This window comes from Ipomoea triloba, chromosome 8 (assembly GCF_003576645.1).
Source record: "Ipomoea triloba cultivar NCNSP0323 chromosome 8, ASM357664v1".
In the NCBI taxonomy this organism is placed as follows: domain Eukaryota; kingdom Viridiplantae; phylum Streptophyta; class Magnoliopsida; order Solanales; family Convolvulaceae; genus Ipomoea; species Ipomoea triloba.
The window spans coordinates 5,361,347-5,364,213 of NC_044923.1; the positions used below are offsets into that span (position 1 = coordinate 5,361,347).

At 40.5% G+C, this 2,867-nt stretch overlaps 1 protein-coding gene across 1 annotated transcript; it reads left to right on the forward strand.

Annotated features, from left to right (window-relative positions):
* Window positions 1–997: 997 nt before the first annotated feature.
* On the forward strand, window positions 998–2,248 carry LOC116027780 (AT-hook motif nuclear-localized protein 17-like). The gene has a single exon (XM_031269525.1). It carries the CDS (start codon window positions 1,126–1,128, stop codon window positions 2,056–2,058), a length of 933 nt encoding a protein of 310 aa, XP_031125385.1. The 5' UTR covers window positions 998–1,125; the 3' UTR covers window positions 2,059–2,248.
* Window positions 2,249–2,867: the final 619 nt, after the last annotated feature.

Sequence of the window (2,867 nt, forward strand, 5' to 3'; positions counted from 1 at the left end):
ATTAGAAAAGAGAAAATGGAATGAAGGAAAAAAAATAAAAGGAAAAAATAAAACAAACAAAACAACTAAAAAAAAGTTAAAAAAATGTAATTTACGCGCCCAGGGCCTGCCTGGGCGCGAGAACTACGCCTTACGGACTATGAGGTGCAATTCTCCTCTCACCAAGGGGGCCCACCATGTTAGCATAAAAACTCAAGCTTGCAGGAAAAAAAACAGTCCCAAATCACCTCTTTCCATTTGTTAAAACACTCTTCACTCATTTTAAGATCTGGAAAATCTCACAAAAACCTTCTTTTGGGGAAGGCCTAAGGATGCTCTTATAGGTTTTTTGCTTCCTATATTTTTACAAAATAACGATTTTAGTGTATCAGTTGTTAATGTAAGCATTATTTATCTTTCATACCTACATTATTATTCTTAGTACATTATTTGAGTTATAAATTGTGCCGTTTTAAGCTAGTATCTCATACTCACTATTTTTTGTTTAGTGTCCCGAACAATAATACTACTATAAACTACTTTCTCAACCTATGAAGCACAACGAGACAGCAACGCCCTCCCCTTTTATATAGAGGGTGTGACCGGATGCCACTAGACCACAAGGTCATTGGCAGTATTTAAATAATAAAGTACTTGTTAACAAGTTAAAAAACGAAATCATTATTTCCTACAAGTATAAGACGAAAAACATTATTTTAATATTTTTACTTAAATAAAGGAAAAATTACAGAATATTCAAATCTTTAATTCATTAAAAAAAATCAAAGAAAGCTTTATTTATTCCTTTCGACCCCCACAGTATTTTCCTGGGGCGGTCCAATGATGACATGTCCTTAAGGGCCACTTTGTCTACAAAAAATAATGTTTCTAAAACAGGCAAACAAATAAACCGAACAATACTTTCCTATTCCTATTATTAATATAATTCTTTTTATTATTATTATATTCTATATATAATCCTTTTCCCTCTCTATCTCCTCGAGCTTCTTGCGTTTATTGTTATTATATTCCTATATGCACACAACCATCTTCATCATTCCCAGTCCTATAGATATATAGAGAGAGAGAGAAAACATTGACTTATATAGAGAGAGAAACAGTGTTTTTTATGATTATTATTAAAATATGAAAGGGGAATTCGTAGATCAAGAAAACAACAAGGATAGTGCCAATATGTTCACTAAGATCCATCATTCTCCTCACCACCCTTATCACCACCCTCCGCCGCCGCAAAACCCTAATTTTCACCTTTCCGGCGCCGATGAAACGAACAACCGCAGCCCTGCTTCGCCGTCCGGCGGTGATCGGAAGGAGGCAATTGCACCGCAGCCGGTGTCTGCTAGGCCGCCGCCGCAGGCGGCGGCGGCGGCGAGTGGCGGCAGCGACGGAGCGAGCATCGAGGTGATCCGGCGGCCGAGGGGGCGGCCGCCGGGGTCGAAGAACAAGCCGAAGCCGGCGGTGATCATCACGCGCGACTCGGAGGCGTCGATGAGTCCGTACATTCTAGAAGTCCCGGCCGGGTCGGATTTGGTGGAGTCCGTGACCCGGTTCTGCCGGAAACACAATACGGGTCTCTGCGTTCTAAACGGGTCGGGTACCGTTTCCAACGTGACTCTCCGGCAGCCCTCCTCCACCCCCGGCGCCACCGTCACGTTCCACGGCCGCTTCGATATCCTCTCGATCTCCGCCACCGTCGTGCCGCCGAACGCGAGCTTTATGTACAATGGAACCGGCAGCGCCTTCACCATCTCGCTGGCCGGGCCTCAAGGCCAAGTGGTGGGTGGGGCCGTGGTGGGGCCCCTACTATCCGCCGGAACCGTTTACTTAATTTCCGCCACCTTCAACAACCCGTCTTATTACCGGTTCCCGACGGAGGAGGAGACCAGAAATTCCGGCGGCGGGGGAAGCGGGGGAAGTGAAGGGCGTCATCCGTCGCCGCAGACGGCGGTTTCCGGCGGAGGAGAGGGCAGTGCCGCCGCGCCGGAGCCCTTGTATAGCGGCCATTTAGGTTCTGACGTCATCTGGGCTCCGACCGCTAGACAGCCACCGCCATACTAAGATTTGTGTTTTTGTTTAATATATATCGATATTCAAAGCTTATTTTAGTTTGACTTAGATTATTTTTCCTAATTTTTGTTTACCACTTTTGGTCTTTTGTTTTGTGTAGATTTTATTACTATATTCTAATTATAGTATTTTAATCATATAGTTAATGTGTTGCTGCAATGCAAAGAAGAATGTAGTTTTATTAGCCTTATTTTAATTCTTACCAATGTTCATGTTTTTGTCGTGTTACTATCTAATTGGTTTTTTTAATACCCTATTTAATTTGATATCTCACTAATATGAGACTAGATTCGATTTGAACCGAACTTATAAAATTTGACTCTTAGATAGCAAGAATTTTGAGACTAAATGCTGGCTTGTGAACTGTGATGAATTCGAGACAATTTGTTGTTGTTGTTGGTTTTTTTTTTCTTTTTTTTGATCGAGAAGCGAGGGGGGGGGGGGGTGTCGGGGGAGAAGGGAATTAGTTGGTCTCCATCACTCTAGCAGGGGGTGTACCGAACCGTTTTAACCGAAATTTTTAAACCTTTAACCGTTAACCGAATCGAAATTTATGTTATCGAATTAACTGAACTAAATTTTTTTCGGTTAACCGAACTTTTTAAACTTAAAATTTAAAATTCTAAAAATAACACCTAAAATAATAAATCTAATTAAAATAAAATACAAATCATAATAAATCCAATTAAAATAAAATACAAATCATAATAGGAATTAGGAATTTAGGATCACATAACTACATAAGTATTCATATATATATATATATATATATATATATATATATATATATATATAAAACT

Bases quoted from the DNA above. Each gene is read 5' to 3' on its own strand.
- LOC116027780 (XM_031269525.1), top strand. From the start codon at position 1,126: ATGAAAGGGGAATTCGTAGATCAAGAAAACAACAAGGATAGTGCCAAT.